This window comes from Patiria miniata, unplaced genomic scaffold (genome assembly GCF_015706575.1).
Source record: "Patiria miniata isolate m_02_andy unplaced genomic scaffold, ASM1570657v1 HiC_scaffold_19, whole genome shotgun sequence".
NCBI lineage: Eukaryota > Metazoa > Echinodermata > Asteroidea > Valvatida > Asterinidae > Patiria > Patiria miniata.
The window spans coordinates 3,453,187-3,477,355 of record NW_024037057.1 but is presented as its reverse complement, the minus strand read 5'-3'; the positions used below and the strand labels follow the sequence as shown (position 1 = coordinate 3,477,355).

Below are 24,169 nucleotides of genomic sequence, written 5' to 3'. Positions count from 1 at the left end.
CTTTAGACACAGCTTTTTAAAAACAATTTGGTCAGTAAATTACTGGATAGCTGCAAATGATCTGCTCTGCCTTAATAAGATCAATCAGTCTGCAGTTTACGGAGAACCAAATAAAATCACACACAGAATTCCAGCAAGAGTGTAATTTCCTTGTGACAAATTTCGCAACTGATTTTTGAGCTAGTAAATTAATTTGCCAAGCAATATCTTGAGCTTGGTAGGTCTGTGAAATGTGGTCCAGAACTCTAGTATCCTCGTTTCTCACGACAGCCCCCTTCATCAACTATCATCATCATCGTCATCATCACCGACTATCATGCCCCCCCCCCTACCAACGACCCAACCGTTCCGAGACTCCCCGGCATCAAGCATTGCACCTTGCAGCCCCTGGCGATTATTACTCCCCGCATTTCAAGTTTCGCATAATCAAAAGCTGTACAAACGCTCATTTTGCATTACTGTGCCTAATGGCACAAGCAGCATCAGTGTGTCCCCGGTATATGCGCAGGCCCGTGCCTTTCCTTTGCGACGTACGCCACGCGGCTAATCAAATGTGTACTTGTTTCCTCCAGCTTATACGCGCATCGCTGGCGCCCGGGTTTTTCATGGGGGCAGGGGAGATAAAAACCAAAAGAAGACTAAACAAAATCGGGGGAGAACGGGAGATGGAGCTGGGTGAATCATCTTGCTGGGATGATATATGCAGGGGCCCCGAATCGGAGTCTCTGTTGAGAAAAAAATGGACCCCACTAAAAAAAAGAAAAAAACGTGCCATGAAAATTCAACGCGGAGGGTCATTTCGTTCCGCGGCAGCTGCCAGGTTGCGTATCGCGTGTGGCGGACGGGCACTCATGCAGACGTGTTCGCGGAAACCAGACAAGTGGGGACCTGTCAGTCATCGGAAGAACCGTCTCTCCTTTTACCATGACGATGGTTTTTGTGAGTTTTTATGTTTTCCCGACAGAGGGGGAAAATTGTGCAATTTAAAACCAAGGTCTTGTCAGAAACGCTGATCCAGGAGGCCATTAAAATTCAAAAGTATGGAAATTATTCAAGCAAATTGTTTTATAACGTATTTTCATTTGCTTTCTGATAATTTTTTTTTTTTGCTTCAGAACTGTAGCATGAAAATATATACATTGTTAAATTTTGAGTTGTGTTATGGACCATACCTTGGTTCCAGATTTGTGCTTATCACAACATACTGTTCTCTATTTCCAAAGATCCTACCGGTACTTTAATAAAGAAAAGATATTAATTATGTTCTGGTAATAAAACCAAGGAATCCTCAATATTTGCACTGTAGCTCGCAAGCCTGAAGAAACCTGTAGAGAAAAGACAATGAGAAGAAATTACAGTTTTAGATGTGGGAGGAAAACCCCAGAAGAACATTCTGGGGAAAATCCACGGAATCAGGTAGGGACTGAAAACCCAAACCACATGTGGACAAGGGCAGGAATTGAACCCGGGTCACAGCGGTGGAAGGCGAGGAAAGAAACGCTACGCCAACCTGACTCCCCACTTTTTTATGATAAAAATTTTGTAATACAATAGTTGTAATTGAAATGCTTTCTTAAAAGTTACGAAAGCAGCTAGCTTTCATTGAAACTGTTTAGTGACGTGTACCGGTAGATCACTTCATTCTTGAGAAATCTCAAGGAGTAAAAAAAAATTACATCGGCCGTGATTTCATTTATGAAATATTCATGATGACAATCCACGCGACACAAGCCCCGCAATTAATTTCTCCCCCGGAAAACGTTTAATCTACAGGATTTTGTCTCAAAGTACCCCTGGTGCGGCCAGAGCACCACTTGTCCTCGTGTCTTTTTCGTCCGTGGCCAGAGCTCGCTCGTCTTGTTGTCACGTCAGGTTCCCCTCCCATCCCCTGCACTCGCATCTTCAGCTTCCAAATCCTTGGGCCTTTAATAGGAGACTGTCATTGATTGCGGCCACTCTCAGCGAAATTGATTTATCAATTTCGTCTGAAAAGGACTGGAACTGTTGCCGGGGTCGTCATGCCGAGCTGCCAACCACCCCCCCCCCCCCTTTCCCCCCTCCTCACCCCCGTGCCAAAAAATCATTGCAAAAATCATTGTGTCGTCATTTACGGGGTGTAATACATGTTGATTTGTGCCGGCAATCAATCGAAGCCTGGCCTTATTAGAGAAGATTGGACGAGACGTGAACGGCAACTACAAAATGACAAGCTTGCGCGGAGCACGAACTTGACAGAAATTAACCGGGCTGAGAAAAAAATAAGCACTTTCTTGCACCATGCTCGGGTGTGACTCTAGAATCCAAAAGTGAAAAAAAAAGTAATTTTTTTTTTTAGGAGAAATTAGGTCGGGAAGGGAACTTCCCAAAGTGGCAAAAAAATATATGAACAAAAATCAGGTTACTTATTGGACTCTGTGCATGAACCCACGAGGGCGCTACGTAATGTACATGTGAAGGACTCGTCACTGGTTCACATGCACTGTTCACCATTTATAATGTTGTAAGTGTGTGGCAACATCCATCAAACCCATTGTCGTTCTTTTCGGATGCTCTTTATCATTTTCTTTACTTTCATGTGGAGCCCATCATGATCACACACCAGACACATGTGTACATTCATACACTTTGATCAGCCCAATCAGGTTGTACCGGTACATGTACATGTAGTGATAGTGGTTGTTTGTTTGTGGACAAGTTTTTACTATGATGATTTTTCTGTTGATTCAGAAGACACATTTAAAATCTTGGTCAGATTTTGTGGGATTTTATAGATTTATTTTTGTGTTACTGAAGAATTCAAACCATGAGCCAATTGGCAACCACGGCCAAGATTGGCGTTAATTGCTACTGCACGCGGCATTTTCAATGGTGTTTGCAGAGTAACGAGTGGACAGATTGGTGCTTTACTGAAATTATATGTTTTCAAGTGTAGTCAAAAAGATGAATGTACACAAAGACAGAGATACATACATGTACGTACTATCACAGTGGAAGCAGCAATGTTTAAATGAAGAAAAAAAAAGTAGTAGGAATAGCAGATGTGTGTTAATACTTGTGGCATATTAGACAAATCGGCATAACTTTACAAAATTTGTACAGGGATAAAATTGAGGGATATATAAAGCAAAGAACGGGATGGAACTGAAACAGAATCCAATGTTGGGAAGAACTGGTCCGTGGAGTTTCGGCGGCCGAAACCTCAGACAAAATTAAAACCGATTGCCAGGTCAGCGTACTTGTGCCCGGAGCACTGACATTGAGTAGATTCACGCTCATTGCATTTGGCGTTCTCTTGCCCCCAAGACACAAATCAGACACTGGTAGGACGGTGCGCACGAAGGCCGGTAGGTGTTTTTCACCCTCTGTTGCTAAATTAGGCCAAGTTTTGGAGGGGGGGGGGGGCTGTTGTATTGGAAGAACTGCATTCAGTTATTGGGGGGGGGGATTTTGAAACTTCGGTTCTGGCTGCTCTTACCAATTTTTAAAGATTTTGATGTGAATGATGCATGTAGGCTGCAACTGTGGCTTAACTTTCAGGCTTTAATGTATCTAGTGTTCAGGCAAAATGAGACAACTAGGCAGAGGTCGAAGTGAGGGTTTGTTGGTATTAGGAAAGAGAATAAGATTCTCCTTATAATACTGTTTATTGCACTCCAGTCGGGCATTCCGTTGACATGTCAAAAAAGTAAAATACTGAAGGAAGGCCTTTTAAAAGTTTGACATATTTTATTTGAATATTCGTCAATAAAAAGGCCACAAATTGTGTGACTGCTTTTTGGTCTCACAAACCTGTATTATCTTGGTATAAGAATTGAAGAGTTGAATGCTGGAAATGTTTTCAGGAGATGGGGGTCTGAAATGTAATGACCATGTCCCTAGAAATTGATTCGTCTGCTGGTTTTGTTTTTGTCGAAAATTCTGCTGAATTCTGTTGCCCACTAACACAACATTTGAGTGTTGCTCAGATACAGTACTTGTAAACTTTCTTATTAACAGAAATTTTGTTTGTTATTGTTGGATTATGTTTGTTTTTTGCTGTTTACTCTCCTCGCTATTTTTGTTTGTAATTAACCAAAATATTCCTCTGTGCATTTTTATATTTTCCGCCTATTTTTGACGTCACAATTTGTCCATCTTCTATTTTTTGTGTGATTTCCTTCATCCTAACTTATGTGTTCCCTTTTTCTGTTTCTCCCGTTTCCATAGTTACACACACAAGACCTGCAGGTATGTACCTCTACCAAATTTTGTTTTCTTTTCTAAAAATCAAGACATATTTTGTGGCGAGGAAACCACGGGAACTGTGTCACTTTCCCTTTTTAGAAGCAGGCGACTTTAGTTCTGAAAAAAAAACAGGCGCCACTGTGATCTTAAATCAGAAGTGACAAAGAATATGAAGGAGGAGACTTTAAGGAAGAGAAAACGAGTGCTAAAGAATTTTGAACTCTTCAAAAGATTTTGTAAACAAAATCAAGAATTGCAATCTTTTCTTTAGTGTGTACAATTTTAAAAACAATGTTTGGCACATTTCTGTGACAGAAATTTCAACTGTTCAATTTTGAAAAAAAAAAAAACCAAACAAACCCCCAAAACCTTCAAACTCTTAAAAATCACCAGATCTCTGTTGCCTGCTCTGCTGATCCAAATTCATTTGCCATATTTTTTTTTTTGGGGGGGAGGAATTCGGGGGATTAGTTGCCCTTAAGGTTTTGGTTTCTCAAATTAATATTCTGCATGCAGTTTTTGTGGTTCTTTTTTGGTTATATTTATGTTGTCGCACTTTTCTTGATGTTTCCACCTACCTTGTATTAATTTGGCTGTTTGTCTATCTAATGAAGTACATGTAGCCTTTACGGTACATAACGCTTCTCACAAAATGGTCAAATTCCATAAAGGTTTATAGCAAATTCATTAACTTTGCAGTCTCTGTTCGTTTTGGGTTGCCTTTTTAAGAATACACATAGTCCTTCAGAAATGTTCATCAAAATCCTTAGAGTTTTTGTGCTAATGCACTGTACACACATAGTGCTCAAGAAATATCTAGTAGTTCTCCAATTTTCTTTTTTGAGCTTTGAACTTTTGGTGTAAATACATTGGAAAACACAAGAAACTACACAAGAACACACTTATACGAATTGTATTCTTTCGCATATCTCCTGGACTTGAGTTTTTAAACTGGACATGAGTTTAAAAAGCAGGTCGGAAATTTGAGTTAAAGTTTTGTTTGAATTGTAAGAAGTAGGCTTTGTTGGTTTTAAGCACCTCGTGATCCGAGGTCTTACATTTGTTGATAATTTTTTTTTAGCGAAACATGTCTTTCAAGTACTGTACAGTAAGAGCAACTGAAGAGGGTATGCCGTAGCAGTGGTGGAAGAGGTGCTGCTGAAGTTAGTGAGAAATTGCACAGCCACCGAAAAAAAAACCCACACACCTACTTCTAATGTCTCACAGAATGTTCCAAGTGTCGTAACAGAAGAATCTGTATAGTGTGCTACCAGGCGTCAATAATTCACAGCCCATCATTCTGAAATATTAATGAGTCACTGGGGAGTGGGGATTCAGCCAGCCTGGACAATGGCGCGTCCGTGAAGGGAAGAACAATGGCGCTTTTGTATCCCCCGGTGTTGCGCCGCGGCGTGCAGCCGGAGTCACAGGAGTCAGGGATGTTGTGGCGTTATGGTGGTTTCTTCGATGTGTGTTTTTTCGCCTCTTGTTGTTGGCGGTGGTCATGTTTGGGGAGACTTCGCAGTTGGATAGTATTGTTAAGATGAAAAGGGGGATTATGCGGCAGCATTTGTGACGAGAAGAGGACTTTTTGACACGTCGGGAGGTTTAGGCTGTGATATTGATTAATTCCAAAATTATTCTAAGTTGACCTTTCTGTTAGCGGGTATAATTTTTGGGATCCATTCTGTTTCAGTTTTGAAGTTTTCACCTAACAAAGGTCATGGATGTACTGAACAGATGGAAATGGTTGATTCCTAATTGTTAGTCCCTCCAGAAACCTCAAGTTTACAGAAAACATATGACATGTTCTTTATATTTTGAAATTTGAAGGGAACTAATCCCAATGTATAGAAGTGGTGGTTGCGTAAATGTTTCACTTTTTTTTCAAATGGATATATTGCGCTTTGGAAATACGGTACATGTAAACTCTTTGGTTTGAGAGCAAGTGGACAATTAGGGTCAAATTGAAGTAAAAGATAGAAAAGGACTTGCTCGTAGAACTATCTGGATTTTGAGTGGACAATCTTAAGAGTGTGGACAAATTTCCCTCTTGATCGACGCTCGTAATTCTTGACCCTTCTCCAGGAATGGCGCGAGCTTAAGTCAATATTGACGGCCGGCTTATCATGAATTTTTTTTAAACTAAATCTAAAGTTGATCAACCCATGGCATCTTATGGTGGGCCATTCCAATCCCCTCCCTAAGCGATCATTAGTACACACGGTCCTCCCTGGGGCAACGCTGGTTAAATATGCAGAACCACACTCCCAAATAAATAAAAAATTCCACCACTTTTTTTCCCCCCGTTCCTTTCTCCCTTTTTTTTTTTTTTTAAAAACGTCGTCCTCCAAGAGATAGTTGGAAAAGCGGGAACTGAGGTTGGAGGGGGGAAAGAAATAAGCATCTAGTGTAGTCTATCAAGTTCATCTACCTAAGGTAGTGCTATTCAATTCAGCACGATCGCCGTGAAAGGTGACCTTTTTCTCAAACCTTCTGCCGGAGAATTGGCCGGGTCGGGTTACGGCGCGATCTCCATATTTGCCGTCCCCAGGCCATTAGCGTCCCTGCGTACATTTCCTCCTTGCCGCAGTCCGTGCACTGTGTTTTTTTTTTTTTTTTCCTTTCCCGGTTTTTTTTTTTTTTTTTCCTCTCCGTTTCTTGTCTCTGTCTCTCTCTTTCTCCCTTACGAGTCCACCGGTCGGATATCGTTGGCGCTTAATGGCCCGGTAACGCATTCCGGGCACGTGCGGTGGCTCGGGTGAAATGCACGCGGTTCAGATGCGCGCACAAGGGGGGGGGGGGGTCTCCACAGGAACTCTTGGGCCCTGGCTGATGGCTTCCTGAATTGGGGATATAGGTGCTGGCTCCCCGGTCGGTGTGGGGCTACTCATTGGGTAAACAGAGGGTCCTTCATTGCGCATCGATGGGGGGAGAGAACCCTTCTCGCATCCGATCGAGACGGGCTAAGGAGGCTCGTAGGGGATACCTTTTATAGACTGTGTCTTATTTCATTGTGTGTGTGTGTGTTTGTTCTCAGTGGATCAATCCCTACAGTTGTTTCCTTGCGTTTTGGCATTAAAGGGCCCGCTAGGGTGTGTGTTGTGGCTAAAATCGAACCAGTGGTTGAACCAAGTTCATCCTATTCTGTCCCCGCACTTCAGTGTGTATACATCAAATTTCAAGGAAAATCAACCCATAAATTTGAAGGGCTGTAAAGTTTACTGCAAGTTTAAGGCACATTTAGTTAGGATTTTTTTTTCTTGTAGTGTTGGTATTCATCAGCAGTTTCATTTCTAACGATGATCAGTTTTATAAAGAATTTTATACCATTTGTTGAAAGTGCTACAGTGTAACAACCTCCTTAATTTCAAAGAAAATATGTCGCCCAAGCTCAAATCTTGAGATAAAAATAGGTAATGTACGGTATTGCTTTCACAGACACACTCCAAACATGATCAAAAGAAAACAAATTTGTTCAAGTTTTTGGCAGTTTTGGACATGCATTAGCTGTGAAAATGGTTCATGTGCTGTAATGTTTTGCAGTTTGAAGATTTTTTTTTTGGAAGTTCGACCTGGTTTTTAGATAGGGACGTATTCCGAACTCCATTTGTGAAATTTCTACATCTTCAAAATTCTGTAAATCAAAACTGTTGTTTCATGGTTTGAATTACTCTTTGAAGAGTGTGACCTCCCTGAAGTGAAGTTCTCAGACCTGAAGTCTGAAAACTCCACTTATGTAATGCACCTAGTCAGAGTCCCTTTGTGGTTTCTTTGACAATTTGTAAATTAAAAAGCTGTACCCTCTCAATCCTCGTTTGCTATGTCCCAGGTTTGCAGCATTGCTAATGCTGCTATTTTGTAGCATTGTGATTTTGGGTGTGATCCCTCTGACTACATGGCTATACGGGTTTATGTTTTCTGACAGGCGCCCCTTGAACAAAGACATTGACAAAATGGGGAACTGCCAACATAGGGCTGGATAGCTCAGTTGGTAGAGCACCGGAACGGCAATCTGGAGGTCGCAGGTTCAAACCCATTCCAGTCCATATCTTTGTTCAACTTTAAAATTATCAAACTTCTCTGGTGTTGCAAGAACAGGACATCATATGTAGAAACTCGAGAGGAACGAGAGTGTGATACAGTGTGTGAGCGCTGTGGTCCAGTGGTTACGGTATTGACTCATGGGGTTCGAACATGCTGCTTGTGTTCTTGGGCAAGACACTTTACTACAATTGCCTCTCTCAACCCAGGAGTGTAAGTGGATACCTGTGAAGTTAGAGACCAGATTGCGCTGATCCCGAGCTTTGGCAGAAAAAAATGGTATCATGGTCTGATGAACAATTGTGGAGCACTTTGAGACCTTCGGTATAGAGCACTGCTAACCCACCTCACTCCTCCAAAATCCTCCTGGCGGTTTTGGAGGATTCTAGAGGATTGAGGATGAATGGTGATTGAATCAAATGAGGATTCTGGAGGATTGAGGATGAATGGTGATTGAAGCACATGAGGATTTTGGAGGATTGAGGATGAATGGTGAATGAAGCACAAGAGGATTTTGGAGGATTGAGGATGAATGCATTTTGAGGCAGGACTGTCTGATGATTTTGAAGGATTTGGCGTTGGTTATCCTTCATTTAAACACGAGTGCAAAGTTTTGGGATGAGGAGGATTTTGGAGGATTGAGGATGAATGCATTTTGAGGCAGGACTGTCTGACAATTTTGAAAAATTTAGCCGGAGTTGAAAAATTTTAGAGGATTTTGGAGGATTGAGGATGGTTGTAAGCAACAAGGGCCTAGGGGGTTAGGGTTAATGGTCACAAGTATGTTTGGTTCCATACCAAGTGAGGATTTTGATTTTCTCTCGAGTCCTGGCTAGTCAGACACTTGTGGAAATGGCAAGAACCATCGGTTTCCTTTTTTTCCCCTCTTCTTCTTCTTCTTCGTCGTCCATTTCCCCTTAGGCCAGCAGGCACTTACAGTGACATGTTGGGAGAGAAGAAAAAAAGTCCTTTTCTTTTGAGCACATGATGACAGTTGAAGAAGTAGCGTGCTCCGGCGGATCGTAATTAGGTCATGATGTTATGCAAAAAGTGTCCATGCTCAGCCCCGATGCCGACGGCTGCTTGAAAGCCAACACTCTAGAAATGGAGGGAAAATTGATTTTTTTTTTTTTTTTTTTTTTAACTCGGTACCCGCCACACACTCTTGCTTCTTCTGCAGACGTTAACTTTCCCCCCTGTAACTAGGGGAAAAGCGCCCGGCGAAAATGATATTACCTAGAATTGCTTAAATCGAGTCCCGTGATTACAGGACCTGCGTGTCAGGCTCCGAGTCATATTCATTCGGGGCCTCTTTTCTTTTTCCTTTCTTTTTCTCTGTTTTTTTTTTTTCGCAAGAGGTTCCCCCCTTCTTTCGAAGGAGGAGGGAAAAGTGATACGCGAGCGAAGTAACTTTTGGGGATAGCGACTAATTACGGAGTTGATTCCAAACCTGATTTGGATAGATTGGTATGCATTTGTAATCCTATATCGGAACGTGCCGTCCCCCGCTGAGTGGTGGTGTTGGAATATTCACTGGATATCGGATACCTGTTTGCACTATAAATAATCGATAATATCACTCAAATCATTTTGATATTAAATTTTCTGAAATCTGGGAGGCTTTTAAGTTGGCGCTGGCAACCGGGGGCGATTTTTACAGTTCAGACTATTCAAAAATACAATTTTTGAGAAAGAGATAAGTTTCTTTTTGGCTTTACGTTTACGGCAAAGTATAGGCATGTTTTGCATGTTGTTTTTCCCCCTCAATTTTGCAGACAAGAGCTTAAATTTCGGTAGAAATAACTCTGGAACTTCGTTGTTTTGTGAAGATCAATACACCCCTTGTTTTATAAATGGAGTGGTCCTTTATTCTAACGCTGTCGACCGCACGCTGCATGCTCTGCTCTTCGCTCCACAGCAGACCAAAACCCAGAGGCAAGAAAATCTCTGGGAGATGGGGGGAAGAAAGAAAAATTACTGTTTTCTCCCGGGACCATTTATCAGGAAGTTTTTAGCTTATCGCCGCTGACGCCCAAACGAGAACCTAATTGTGATCCCCCAACAGATTGAGGCAGCCAAGGAAATTGATTGTGTAGGCTGCCCCGAGTGGTGCTGGAGGGGGAGTTGTGTACCCTCTGCGCGGAGCAAGAGGGGAGGAGGTTGTTGGAATGAGGTGGAAGCTGCAAGATGGGAATATCTATTACGGAGTAGAAGATGGGGCTGGAGGCGGCGAAAGAGGGAAGGGACTGGTGTTAGGAGATAGGAGAGAGGATCTAAGATGTTTGTTGGAAGAAGAACAAGAAGGAAAAAAAAAAGATGAATTGCTGGAGGAATTTTTCGGGTGATGAGGAGAGATGAAACTTGTATCGTCAGTCTCGATTGTGTGTTGGCGAGATGACAGTGTTTACACAGTGGGATTTCTGAGGGGAATCCGAGCAGGGAGGTGGGGAAGTGATGAACTTGGAAAAAAAAAAGACAACGGCAATAGAAGAGTTTACTGTGTGAATTCAGAGAGTGTGAGGCGGAGATCAGTGATGAAGATTTCGGAACCCCACCCCCCCCCTCCCCCAAAAAAAGAAGAACAAGAAGAAAAGTTAACAGTCATTACTGAAAATTTAATAGATTTTAGATTTTCTATTCACTTTAGGTATGAGTGACGATCACTGATGATGATTGAAGAAGTTTGGCTACCTAATTTCTTTATTGAAAAATGCAGGAGAGGATATTAGTTTATTTCCAAAATGCAATATATCCATTTGAAAAAAAAGTGAAAAAGTTGCAAAGTAATATGAAAAATGTAGTTTTTTTCAGCAGCCGTTATGCTGTGTATGTTCTACATTATACATGTAGAACATAGACAGCATAACAGCTGCTGAAAAACTACAGTTTTGCCTTATTGTACTCTTAAATTGTGTGTAACTACATGATATCTTTTTGGGACTTAACTTAAAGAGCTTGTACGTAGCAGGAGCTTGCAACACCATCTCGGTGTCTTTATCAACTGGGGTTTACTGAGGCCCTCACGTGACCAGGCTTGGTCACGCAACAGGAAGCGGTCGTACACGTAACCCAGCTTGTATCCTCCGTCTCTGTTCATCTGGGGGCGGTGCCTACGGATTTCTACTGCCTCGTGGATTTTGCGTTTCCAGAGGTGGTCCTCCCTGGCGATGATCTTAACATGGTGCACGGGGATGTTATGTCCTGTGATGGGTTCTATTATTAAAAAGGAAACAACATTGCCTTTGTCGCATTTTGGAAACAAGGTCTTCATATTTTGTGTTTATCGCGTTTTGGAAACCGGCTCTTCATATTTTCGGACTTGAGGATGATATCCTTGGATTGGTTTGAGAGGATGGTAGATACATGTGCAATGCGAATTAAGTCCTGGGGGGTCTTGCAAGAGTTTATTCAAGCTTGTTCAGTCCCCAGTAGGACAGCTGTGATGTGATTTTGGTCAAAATTCTCCGGGCAACGTCCGGCTGCCGCGATATAAGCATCGTCCCGGCCTTAATCAAATTGTCATAGTTTTCGGCCGTGGGAATAATGACACGAGCCAGAAGAAAGAAAGTAATTTAAATAATGGTTAAACGGCCCAAGATGAGTTGTTAAGTGACACTGAATCTGCGACCGGTATCCCGGTGACTGGTTCCCTCCCCTCACATTGCCCTACATGGGCAGCAGCAAAAAACGGGGGGCCCGGGAGCGTAGCTCGTATGACACCGTCTTCCACGCCGATCACATTATCACTGGTTTGCACCATCCCTGTAGGTCTGAAACCTGACCGAGACAGGAGCCTCAATTTGCATCCTCTGCCCCATTCTGCAGAAAAAGAAGGAAAAAAATAGGGTACGCTCCCCCAACACAACTTCTTTAATTTTTTGGATCGGAGTTTGGCACTCTTTTTAATGTCAGTAATTTTTTCTAATTTTTTTTGGTACAAAATGGGTGACAGGGTGGATGGGACGTGAGGTTATATTCTGTCTGATGAGTCCGTTAATTTGTGCGGTGCTGGCATGCGAAGTATTGATCGGCTCGCCGGGCGGATGGAAATATCGGTCACTGTGTTAATGGAATTAAGTTGATTGTTAGAAACCGCCGGTCTATACCACCGGGCACTTTGGTAGAGAGCACCGGTGTGGATAACATGAAGGGGGCAGGACCAGAATGGAGAAAAATCTTGGAGGAAGAGTTACAAGTATTATGAAGGTTTAACAGCAGAGAAAGTACCGGTAACAGTTCAGACAATTGTCAATCCTGCGTGGGCTTTTTTGTCACATGTGTATTTTCTTCGGGTTTGCTCCCTCATATTTTTTTCAAGATTTAGTTGCAGAAACATTACACACCAAATCAGAAGAATCGAGTAGTGTGTGTGCTTGTATTGTGAAGAAGTTCCAATTATTTTGATGAACAGGGTTTAAGTTGCCCTCTATGTTATCCCCCAGTCTGTTTCTTAATTAGTAAAGTACATTACATGTACTTGTAACTAGTCACTGCATTTGCCCAACATGAAGCATAAACAGATATTGATCCTCCTGTTGTATAACTATCGTAAACCTATTACCCACTACACAGAACAGTTTTATCACTGTGCCCATTCAGTGTATAATTTGGCCCTAATGCCCTGCGCAGTAAAAGCTAAGTTCCCTAAACTTTGCCGGTCTGGTCGTATTATTGGATTAAGTCTGGTGCCGGCCAGCAGCTTGTAAAACAAGCGGAGGTAATCGATGGCTTGTCATCAGAGCCCAATTAATTATAGGATCTGCTCGGTATGTACAGACGGTTTCAGAGGTTTCAGAGGTTCGTGTGAAAGAATGCAGTTTGTTAGGGCTTGGAGAATATATCTGGAGAAGGAGTTTTGAGATAATCGCTACAAGTCAGTGTCCATATAACAAAAAGCAGATAAACTTTTTTTGTAGGTGGCTGCAAAACAAAGTGCCCGTCACATGTGGCTCTATAGACCCATTGGTTAGTTGACTGTCCAATGACCTGAGAGTTTCAAGTCACATGATCAATCTACCATATTAGGCAAAAAAAGAACCGATATCTCCACGCATGAGAATCTTCCTGTTTAAACAGCAATTCCTGTTGCCCAAATTTTCACGTGTTTATTTGTTTTGAGCCTGTTTTGGGGCTTTTTTTTTGGCCAGATTTCTCATCTTTTTTCCTGTTTTTGCATAAGTTTCCTGGGTTTTTTTAATTGAAATTTATTCTCATGCCTGTATATATCTCTCACTTTATATTGGTAATGGTCACAATTTGCCAACAGGATTTGTATTCAGTTGGTGTGAATTTAAGACAATCGGGCACTGCTCGCCGATTGTTGCCGGGGGCAACTGGAGGCCACAGCTACAAAACCAGCCCACTCTGCGGAAAAAAATTCCCAAAGTTGAGCCAAACGTGGATTAAAATTATTTCCAAAGGGTGTTTCTAGAACCCGCCCTTTGATAATTGTCCCCATTGTATTCTGATAGGACCATGTGGCGGGCATTGTCTGAAACATCGTGTCGGATCACATGGCGGATTCACATGTGCCGGTTTCAGTCCACCGTGAACGAGTTTTTAACACGTCAAGAGGGAAAGAGAGAAAACCGCACAATATTTTGTTTCCGCCCGATTAGTCAAACGGTGAAGAGTTGTAAAGGTTGAGTGTAAGCCTCGATGAATGAAATGTATAGGCGGCCACGCAGAAGGGAGCACGACATGTGTGCACAATTTCGTCGTAATCCCTCGCCAGGATCTGAAAAAACGGAGAGAGAGAAAAAAAGACTGGGCTTTTATGTACCCGGTATCCTGTATAGCTGGTGACAATAGTCTTAACCCGTCCTATTGTGGTGCCAGGTGTAGTTTCCCATGCTATTGTGGCATGTGCATCCATGTGCTCTGATGACCTTCAACAGCAGTGCAACTGTCTGGTACAATACTCTGAATACATCACAATTTTGCGGAGCAATGTAAACATTTGAACCAATAGGAAGTTTAAATTTGTAAGCCTCAAAAACCTGTTTTTGAAGATTAAACAATCTCCGGAGATATAATATGCTAAATACATGAGGCACTATATAAAGTCATTGAGGAACGTGAAATTTAGAAACTTTTTACTTTCAAAGAGGGATAAAATGGATAAATTGTTTAACATTGAAAGTAAAATTTGAGAATATGTGCATGTATCTTATTTTTCTCTTGGGAAACTTGAAAAATTCAAATAGTGTTGAGGAAAGAATGCAGTATGCAGACACCACTTGTTTGGTCGTGATCAAATTATAAGTCTCTGGATAGTTGAGTTCATTTTCAAAGTAGGCCTACATTGTATTTTCCAACAAAATTACAAATCCTTCTCAATCCTGGATTCATGCCTTTTGTACGTTTTTGCAGTGACTGAACTTCATTCAGATGATACTGTGAAGAAAAAAGTGGCGTCAGGTTGCAACATTCTTTCCAGTGTTGATATTTGACATACATGTAATGGGATCTGGATTTGAACTTTTTTTGTGTGTTTTCATTCCTAATTTTAGCCCGGCAAACGTGAACTGTTGGTCTTACTTAAAAAAAGTTAAGTCAAGCTTTACAAAGAAAAAATTGGGGCATTTACATTTTGTGTGCCTGATAAGTTGTGAACTGAGGTACACATTAAAGAATGCACTTGATGTCCAAACTTCTCGTTATGCTCGAGACAATTTCTTTAAATCTTTAAATAGACTTTAAATTGTAAATCTGTCTAAAATTGCCAACCGAACATGATAAATTTTAAACTGCTTTAAGAGATTTTTTGTTTGTATCACTTTGTGTATATGTACTGCACAAATGTCGTCACCCAAAGCGCACAAATATGATTAGTCCAACAAGGTTTTTTTCTTTTTTTCCCTTCTGTCTGTTTTGGTCGGTAAATATTAGGAATTTCATTCCCGGCAATTGGCCCCCAAGGAATTCAATCATCCTAACTGAATTTATGGCTCCCGTAAGAAGGACCCTTTTTTTTTTGAGCTTGAATTACTTGCATTTCACAAAGTGGCTCTCTGAAGAAGAAAAAAGAAAAAAAAATGTCTTTCTTTTTTTCTGGTGAGTGTATGTGTTGAGGAAGATCTATTCACGGCGTCCTGCAGCGTAAGGAGAGATAAAAGAGCTCTGCACTTTGGGCGAGAAAATGCAATTTTAGTAATTCTGTTTGATTGGAGGCAATGGCTGGGCTGTGTCTTCACGATGTCGCGAGGGAACAGTGGCATTGTCGGGCCCGGCGCTAATCACTGAATGGCGATTGCCACACCAATGTTGCCGTTATTGTGGAGGATGAATGAGATGGGTTATAGGCGAGATAAAAGGAGAGTATAGCTATACTGCTTAGGATCGGGAGGACGCTGAGGAAACAGAGGCAAGAGACACCGAGGCAGAGGAAGGAATAAAAGATGCGATCTTCGGAATGGAAGTGTTGTAGGAGGCGTCGGTAGAAGAGGGATGAATTCAGGAAGTTTGGAGTGAGGCGTGTATCCCTTGAACGGAGATGCTGTGATGAGAATAGTGATGCTTAATGGTTCGTCTTTAATAAGCAAAGAGGCAAGATTGCCGACAAAAGGATAAGATGCCCTGATGAGGACGAAACAAGATGGTTAAAGAGGAAGATGTAATAGATGTGGAGAAGAAAAGGACTAAATTGATAAACTCAAAAAGACGTTGTAAACTTCTTTAAAAATTGTTTCTGTATGAAAGTGTGAATTGCAAGGTTAAAGATGCTGTGTTTTCAGTTTCCAAAGCTGGTCAGAACATGCACGATCCTGTCGATTCGTCTAGCTTACGTCTGGTTTCCTGCAGCTGTCGTACAGTGTGTAATCTCCTACATGTAGTTTGACCAATAATATCAGTTGTCATTGTCATTCATGAAGTTGAAATCTATGAGTAAGGACAAGTAATCATTGTGGTGTTTGGCAACAAAGTCCATATCATGGTTGCCGAGTTCATTGATGATATAAGGTTGCCGAGTCCAAATTTGGATCTGGTTTCTCTCGATTTAGCCTTAAGCACAGAAAATGAGTCCAGATCTACTCAGAGATTAAATGTTGGCAATTGATACTCAGCTGTTTGTCAAATATATAACATCAGATATCAGATGACAAGAAAATCTGTCAAGAGAGCTGGCCATATAGGAAGAGAAAGGCCAAAAACTTGCCATTCTTTGATGCAATTGTTCCAGAAGAGAAAACTGTTTGGTTTTTAAGTTGCTAGTCTGTATCGCAGCTATAATGTTGTGTGGAACATGAACCAAAGTGAACTTTAATAATTCCACAATTTATTAGGGTAAAGTAGATTTTTTCTTGGGGTGGGGGGTGTGAAAATTAAAAGATATAGAAAGGGGGAAAGGAGTTTTAATGGGAGGGGAAGCAGACTGGAATGTGATCCCTCACTGGTTTTGAAAATTGAGTTGTAGGAATCGAGTAGCCCAGGCGGGAGCTTAAATGAAGGGTGGAAGGAGGACGCGGGAAACACGAACACGCCTCGGGCTTTGCATTAAGAACGTTGTAGAGAGCCACCGGGCAATATTATACCATCACAGATGAGCTAAATGCTTAATTTTCCATGCCCCACCATCCGACAAACATTTGCCTTTCTAATAACACGAGGAGGGAAAGCTGCTAGTGCAGTGCCCGGTGGTTCAGCGTTTTTTTTTTCTTTTTGCTGGCGCACATCCCGACGACCGATCCTACAGGCCCCTTTCCATTACCTTGCCCAAACACGGGTGATGTCATCCTGCGCTTGTCCCTGTGTACACAACGGCAAGGCAGCACGGATTTATGAGAAGAAAAAAGAGAAAAAGATTAGTAGACGGTTGCTGAGCCATTGAGAATCAGTCCGTGTTCCCGGGGCTGGCTGCCGCTGCCATGGCACGGTGGACCTGTTTGAAGTGAAACGTGAACTCCTAAAACACGGTCATTCAAAGAGAGTAGATTGGGGAAGGGTGGTGGTGGGGGAGCAGTACGGTTGCTGTATTTACCCAGGGTGAGCCGCAGCGTGTAAGGCCACGTCTCAGCCCAACACAAACTGCTGTTTAAATACGTTGATTCCCCAACATGCTTTAAAACGATAAGTCAGCGCAGTGTGTGTGTGTACACAAATATAATCGCAAAATGGCCGTGCGTGGTTTTTTTGGACTTTGACTTATTTGCCAAGGAATCCCCCTCTTATCTCTCACTCGTCTCGTGCTTAGCTACTGACGATTGCTGTGAAGGGGTTCCGGGCCAGCTCCGGGGAGTGTTAATGTAGGTCAGGGAACACCACTTTGCTGGTGTTTGTCTAAAAAATTGGAATAAATTGATTTTGCCGGCCGTTCTGAAAACCGGATTAGTGTTTTAGGAGGATTGTTGGTGGTGGTATAGTCGTGGGGGGGGGGGGGAGAGTTTGAGGGTTAGCGGTGGTAAAGTACATGAACGTGTAACAACAATTCATCATTCTGGGTTTTAGTGATCTGTTCAGTGCAATGAAATCTGACATGTTTGGCAATACGAAGCAGTAAATCTCTTTACTTTTATGTGTACAGTACAATGTATAAACATGAGAAATGGAGAAAAGGTATATTTTTGGAAACAAAACCTTTTGACTGTTTCATAGCTGAGTTTGACTTAGTCTTTTCTGAATGTGCACAAGGCCATGGCATTTTTGCATGACCATCAGGCATCGTCGGCAATGTGTGCAAATTCAGGGAGTACTTGTGCACAGGGCCAAACGCTTATCAAATGTCTCATTGTCTTTTTTTTCTTTGTTTCTTGCCTTCTGCAGCCTGTAAGAAGAAAGAGGAGGAGGCCAAAATCTCGCAGCCCCAGAACCACATCAAGAAGCCGCGGCTGGTCTTCACGGACATCCAGCGTCGGACACTGCACGCCATCTTCAAGGAGACCAAACGGCCGACCAAAGAGATGCAAGTCACCATCGCCCAGCAGCTGGGCCTGGAGCTCAGCACCGTCAGCAACTTCTTCATGAACGCCCGCCGGCGCTCGCTGGACAAGTGGCAGGACGAGATGGGGAACAGTACCCACGGCAACCCCAACGGGAACGGCGGCTGCGGAGCCAACACCCCGACGACGATAACCCCCAAGAGCGAATTCAAGGCGTAGGGTCAGAGCTAAGATTTATTTATTGATATCGGAATCTAGAAACAAAGTTTTTAAAAATCCTGGGATACCATCTTGGAAAGACGCCGAGCAAACTCTCCCCCCCCCCCCCATGACAACATCCCCTGAAGAGCACATTCAAGGCATAAATTCAAGTCTTAGCCAATGACACAATACACTTATTTACATTTGAATTCAGGAAATACAAGATATTAAGTACTGGGAAACCTTTTTTGAAAGAATTCATGTAGAAAACCTTTTAGCCGACACGTGCCAGCGTTGTGCTAAAAGATAGATGCTTACGTAATACTCAGCTCTATTCACATTTTTAAGTCTAAAATGTGTATTGGCTCCATGCATGAATAAGAGAGGGCGCTTTTTTACCACTGTCAAGAGCCCCATGGACGGGACGCACCGCGTGCGCGTACTGGTTCCCACACCTAAAGCGCAAAGTACGCACGACTTATTATATTTGAATGTGTACAAAGCCATAGCATCTTCGCGTGAGTGTCAGGCGTTGTCGGCAATGCGTTGCATTGTCGACTCCCAGTGGTCTCCCCCAACTCTCCATTTCTCGCCGTTGAGGGGTAGTTGCAATGCACGGAGTCCATACATGTAGACAAGCGTATTGGGCCAAAGTTGACTTCACATGCTAAAGCAGAGCAACAATGCCATGTGAAGTTTTGATCAGCATGAGGGTTGCAATTTATGGAAGTGCTAAGTCAAAAAATTTGCTGGGGAAGTTTGCTTGAATCGTTAATCGAGAATCAGTCACAAACAAGTACATGTAGGTGACATGACAATTGGGTTTTTGTAGCTGTTCTTGCAAACCAAGATTTCTATATTTCTCAGCAAATGTGTACTCACATGCAACTATATGAAATTTGGCCCACGAACTGACTTTACAATGTACTTTCTCAATACTTGAACGTGTGATAATATTCTTACAGCTACCCCAAAAGTTAAAAACCATTTCTTATTTGTTTCTTGGTTAGACACTATACTTTTTGTATGTTCATTGCACAAGCAGGATTTTTTCCCAACAATGACATATTAGTATTTCCAAAACCTAATATTGGAGCAATTCTCTCAATTTCTTATATGGACATGTAAATATAATATCTCAGGAAAGATGTACATTATTTTATTGTACAGGTGTTTTAGGTGTTTGGTTTCATTTCAGTAAAATCCTCACCGGACTTTTTGGTTTGGATCTTGCAAAGAAAAATTGCAGAAACTATAGGCCTATTGTCCGACACTTGGAAAAGTAAATCAGTTTTTCTTTAAAGGCCCGTCTCAATTCATATCGGGGTAGAGTTCCAAACACGTTGCAGGTAGAATCATTCACTTTGTCAGGGAAGAAGCTTGCATTTGTCTTGGACATGTTCCGCGGAAATTTTAATTAGCAACAGCTTGACTCACCAATACTGATAACTTCTTTGCAAGAAGATTGCGGGGAAGTTGTTCAAAATCTTGCAACTTATACCCGATACTATGTCTGCAACTTGTCCATAGCTCGTCCAGGATATAAATTCAGTCGGTCCCTGAACATTTTACAGCTGTAATTTAGGGGCGGAATTTTCATAGAGTATGGGAAATGTTTGCCCCATAAAATTTCACTCAGCAATTATGACAGTGTTAAGACCCAACCTTATTTTGACTTTATTTGGAGGAAACATCCGATGAAATCATTTTCCCAGCTAAAAGCAGCATTTTTCTACTTGCATGTACAAATGTACCAGTAGTGTTGGCTTTGGGCCCCATAATCAGAATATCTTGGCTCAACCAGTCAAAAACAAAATTTGCTTTTTCGAAACCAATATTTTTTGATGGAGTATTGGCAAATCCGTTTGATCGGGTTGTGTATACAAAAGTAACACAAAACTGCAATAAGTTCTTCATGTATTTCTACCTCTTTTCAATACTCTTTTAGTCGGACTAGTGGCAAAACTTCAATAGGTTTTTGTTTTTCCTTTTTGTAGAAACTTTTTGTTAAAATCAACAGAGTGGCAATATGATACTTTCTTTTCACTGCTTTATCGTGGTGGATCTATTTTACGTGTGTGCTTTTGTTCACCTAAGGACAAGTTTCATTGATTTCTTAAACATTCCATAATGCTTTAGATTTTTTTTTTCTCGGTCACAGTACAAGTTTGTGTATATTTTTTTGCCGTATTTAAGCACATAATTTATTACAGTTTTATTTTGAAAAACCAAACTGCTCACTATTTAGCTGTTTGAATCAGAAGAGATCGCTCGTTCGCTCGCTGGTGAACTTCAGACCAAAATCATTCCAGAATCGTGTTACAAATAAAGAATTGGAAATTAGATTTTTGGAAAGTGTTTTGGTTGATTTGCGTGCCGTTCCGTGCTGCAGGCTACATACTTAAAACATAGACTTGGTGAGGTTTTCTGTAGATACTTATGTATTTTGAAGAAAAAAAATAGTAATTTATTTGTAAAGACAAAACAGTGTAATACCAAAGTGAGAAAAAAAGTGGGCAGAGGAACATTTAAACATATTTGTCCATTTTTAATTAAATTTTTCTTTTTTTAACATGATTTTTTTTTCATGTTAAGAGTGGGTAATTCTTCGAAGAATTTACACTCAATCTGCGGCCAGCATATACTTAACATATTTAAGAGTTAGCTTACTTCTTATTTCAGATTCTGTAAATTTGTTTGCAATTTTTTTTTTAGTTTGTGTTTGATTTAGCTTTTGATTAGACGGTTTGATTAAAGTTTAGACAACAAGTTCTCCAATTCTAAGAATTGGCCTAGAATGCACGTTTACTTTTAGAATTTTTTTAAAACAATTGAATTTCACATTTCAAAATGTGTTTTATTTTGCTAATTCAGCACATGTCATTATTATTTCATCACCATGGCGATATGCACCCGTCAAAAATTACTCTAACCCCAAGCTTTCAAACTTTTGGTTCAGTCAAATTGCAGAAGTCAGGATGCCAGTTGGAGCCCTTAAAATGCAAAGGCCATTGAAGAAATGTCGGCTTCAGTTGCGGCTGTAGCTTAAAATCACTTAGTAAGATCCGACCCTATAAGCTGATACCTAGGTTTAGGAAATTGCCAAAATAAGCAAATGTCAGATCAGAATAACAAATGGCAAGTGCATTGCATATCCATTTTCTTTTCAATACTTCCAAGTCACCGGGGTTTCATTGCCAAATTTGTAGAGTAGACTTTGTTAAAATTATCGGTTATGAATTTCATCTGTGAGATTGGCATAAATTCTGTTTGAATTTCTTGTATTTGATTTGAATTAGCAATGCTGGTTATAAACCAGTATTGAGAATTTCTTCCAGCTTCATCAAGAGGCTTTTGTCTGTTTCATATTAAAAGTATAGGGAGGCAATGTTTATACAGTGGTGATGAGAACCAAATTCTCCCTACGTATATGTACAAGTTGTTGGTTTAAAAAAAATGCAGCTTTTGAAATATTCATAGGAATTGTTTAACCTGTGAAGACTTTTATTGCAAAAGCCGACATTGTTTTTTGGTTTCCCCCTCGGAATTGTAATTATTTGGTTGTACAAAGTTTGAACTGAAATTTGAGAAAGACACATTTCGGAACTTTTTACTATTGTGTGCGTTTGTTTTGTGCAATACAACCTACTGTAAATACACATTAATGAGCAAGTTTCATCAAGAACTAATTTTGGTCTTACTGTTGGTCCTTTGTTGACAGCATTGCACCTATGTGCTAATGTTAAACTTCAAACAAGCTTCATTTCATTATGTTCAATTGTCATTACAAAAATGGCATGGTCCTGGTACCCTGCCATACATGTACTTGTTACAACATTGGTATGGCTGTTGGTAACCAGTGCTGCAAGCAACTTTTAGTCTGGTTTCAAATATTTGACAACACTAGCCAACCAACGACAAGCTCCTTTTTGTTTTACGAATATTAGTTTAAAAAAATCATAGTTCTTGATTAAACTTGCTCAGATTTTAGAAGCCTGACGTGGTGTGTGATTGGTCGACTGTTGTGAATATTTAATTAGGAATTTTTGGACCTAAAAAATTTGACCATGGGACATATCCTGCCTGGTTTTTTTTTTGTCTTTTTTTTTCTAAGCATTTTGTTGGTTGGTTTTTCAAAATTATTTTGGTAGTTTATTATCTTGGAAAAACATTGTCACATACTCTTTTGTTTTTGCTGTGCAATGCCTCAGTACATAATTGGTGTGTAACACTTCAGTTGGGAGTTCATCAGGTAGAAGTATAGAGAATTTAAAATCATAGGTTTTGAAAACGTAAAATACAGGCAACGTCAGACTAGTCGCAAGCCTAGTTTAGATGCTCCGTACCTACCCTGGGTCTTTCAGATTTGAATGTAATCATTTTAGAATTCTGTCCTTAATAATTTCAATATTTTATGTACTTAAAATGTATGGTACTTAAAACAGGCGATTTGTGTGCTCGCATTTATGGAACAATTTGGAAATCCTATACAGATTCGTTAATTTGTATGAGTTTTGGATTATTTTGCAAACTTTATAGTTTAACATTTCAAAATTAATTTATATGTGGGACCACATGGAATTTTCTGGTTATATATAAAAATACACATTTGCAATATGGTTCGACTGAGGGAATTCTATAATACGACTGTGTGCAACGTAGCTCATTAAGATCAAAATTAATCATACTCTAGATTTTGAATTATTTTGAAAAGCCCATGGCTATTCAATAAATCTTTCAAACCATGTATAATCTTCAATTTTTTGTAAGCATTTCAACACTACTTGGATAACACAATGGTTTTTAAAAGACAGATATTCATAATTTTGGCAGACAGTAAAAGTGACCAAGTATCTCTCGTCTTGGAGCTAACTGTAGGCCTATTATAATGAAAGAGCAAATGTGATTGGCCAGATCAATGCGACAATCAAAGAACATCCGATCCGCGGCTTATCACGTGACAGGGTCACGGTCAAGCATCTGACATCTGATTGGATAAAGCGAGGTGACAATCAGCCAATGAACATCTTTGCATTGCAACCGCTAATTGCATCAAATATTAATCAATGTAGAACATATTAGACCAAATATGCTTTCATCCGTAATTTTTTTTTTTCAAAAAAAGGCGGGACGATTGGTATAAAATTCTAATGTAATTAAACAATCGAATCTAGGGTTTGTGTACACTTTACGATGTAAGATTTTACAATACTGTTATCTGTATATGAAAAGCGAAGATGTCAATTATATATAAATACCGTTTGAAATAAAACTTTAAGGGTCTTTATGTCTGGAAAGTTTGTCTCGAAATTTCTTGATTTTTGGTATTCAATTGTCTCCAGCTTTTTTCCATGAGTTCGCGCGGTTAGCTCCCCTTCAAAAACACCAGACATTTTGTTCCTAAAATATCTCTCTCGTTTCTGTTAACTGCAATTTACAAATGTTTAATGTGAAGTCAATGATCAGATCAGAAATGTTGCTACAACATCCGGCTCTTGCTAGAGCAGAATTCTTAGGTTAATATATTTTTGTTATACAATTGGAGCAAAATGAGCGCGCAAGAAGCCTACAAAACAAGACGAGTTTTTAACAACATTTTCACAACTTAGACATCCCCTGTTTATTTTTTTGATTTTGGAGGATTTGTTGTCTGGATTCACAATGAACAAAACCAATGTCATGTTTTTAAAACCAAACACAACGGACACAAATATTAAAGCCACCGACTGTACATATGCCATGTGAATTTAATTAATGCCAACTTCACCACAAACATAAATTTTCCCGAAGGGACTCTGAGGTCTATTTATAGGACTTGTAGT

General features: G+C 40.6%; 1 protein-coding gene across 1 annotated transcript in view; it reads left to right on the top strand.

Annotated features, from left to right (window-relative positions):
* LOC119726019 (hepatocyte nuclear factor 6-like) overlaps positions 1-23,644 on the top strand; it is a gene marked incomplete at its 5' end in the record, with an annotated part of 32,138 nt that extends 8,494 nt beyond the window's left edge. Inside the window, 2 exons of the mRNA XM_038197639.1 lie at positions 4,207-4,227; positions 18,031-23,644. Coding sequence (XP_038053567.1) covers positions 4,207-4,227; positions 18,031-18,365 — 356 coding nt within the window. The remainder of the gene's footprint in view (positions 1-4,206; positions 4,228-18,030) is intronic.
* Between the last annotated feature and the right edge of the window lie 525 nt (positions 23,645-24,169).